The sequence below is a fragment of the Sinocyclocheilus anshuiensis genome, unplaced genomic scaffold (genome assembly GCF_001515605.1).
Source record: "Sinocyclocheilus anshuiensis isolate Anshui unplaced genomic scaffold, SAMN03320099.WGS_v1.1 scaffold1450, whole genome shotgun sequence".
NCBI classification, from domain to species: Eukaryota; Metazoa; Chordata; class Actinopteri; order Cypriniformes; family Cyprinidae; genus Sinocyclocheilus; species Sinocyclocheilus anshuiensis.
In genome coordinates this window covers 390,768-392,198 of record NW_015558640.1, presented here as the reverse complement: position 1 = coordinate 392,198, position 1,431 = coordinate 390,768, and the positions used below count along the sequence as shown (strand labels likewise).

General features: G+C 35.6%; 1 protein-coding gene across 1 annotated transcript in view; it reads right to left on the bottom strand.

Annotated features, from left to right (window-relative positions):
• Positions 1–1,431, bottom strand: part of LOC107680900 (GRAM domain-containing protein 2-like) — a 26,484-nt gene that overhangs the window by 3,030 nt on the left and 22,023 nt on the right. The window contains exon 6 of the mRNA XM_016476972.1: positions 197–295. Coding sequence (XP_016332458.1) covers positions 197–295 — 99 coding nt within the window. The remainder of the gene's footprint in view (positions 1–196; positions 296–1,431) is intronic.

The window sequence follows — 1,431 nt, the reverse complement described above, 5'->3', positions numbered from 1 at the left end:
TATATATATATATACTATGATATATTAGTGCTTTAATGATGTTTGGATGATGCATAATGTTTTTGTTTGATGGGAGTTTTATATCGAGATCTCCGTTTGCTCTGGTTTGTGTAGTTTGTATCTGAGAGAAACAATGGAGATATGACAGAGATTTCTGGGTCAAATGCAGCATGAGCTCTCTCTGGACGCTCGGCACCTTCTGGCTGCTGTTGGTGGTGATGGCCAGTCCGTTAGGAACCAGTCCAGCCGTCTTGTGTTTCTTCACCAGACGCACAGACACCACCGGGACGCAAACCTGAACCAGCAAACACAACATCAACAGCTTCATCCCACAACAACAGCTGCTATGAGGAGGACGCAGGATCTTTGCACTCCTCATTCTATCAGACAAAACAAACAGAGAATGCAAAAAACTGGAGAAGGACACCTGAACATCAGGTCTAGTCCAGCAGGTCACCGGATCAACACTAACATCCGCACAAACCCTAGCCAATGATCAATGCAATGCTAGGATCAATAATGAGAACCAGCTTCACACATTCTGACCAATCAATTTCCATCCGGTCACTTCTGATTACATGTGACCCTGGAGCACAAAACCAGTCATAAGGGTCAATTTTTTGAAATTGAGAGTTATGCATCATCTGAAAGCTGGATAAATAAGCTTTTCATTGATGTATGGTTTGTTAGGATAGAACAATATTTGAAAATCTGGAATCTGAGGGTGCAAAAAAATCTAAATATTGAGAAAATCATCTTTAAAGTTGTTCAAATGAAGTTCTTAGCAATGCATATTACTAATCAAAAATTAAGTTTTGATATATTTACAGTAGGAAATGTACTAAATATCTTCATGGAACATGATCTTTACTTAATATCCTAATGATTTTTGTCATAAAAGAGAAATGTATAATTTTGACCCATACAATGTATTGTTGGCTATTGCTACAAATATACCCCAGCGACTTATGACTGCTTTTGTGCTGCAGGGACACATATTATAAAAACGTCTGCGCTCATGAACAGCAACTTCACAACATGAATTTTAGGATTTCCCCCAAAACATTTTATTACTTTCTATCACTTTCCCAGACCTGGAAACCACTTTAACATCCCCAGAAAAGATGGCTGGCTTTTATTTGTATATTTGGTTTCTTTACATGCTAAAATCAGGTATTAAAACATTATAACGTGCCACAGAAGATATCAATAACCGGTTAATTTTGTCTCTCAAAAAGAGATCAAACTAAGCTGATTTATGTGATTTAAACACTGAACAATTCATAAACCAGGAATTAAACAATGCTAATATTGGCCAGTGCACATGAGTGTTATTTTAGGATTATTTATACACTATTACAGTAATTACTAATATTTTGAATTAGCTTATATATATATATATATATATATATATATATATATATATTTTTT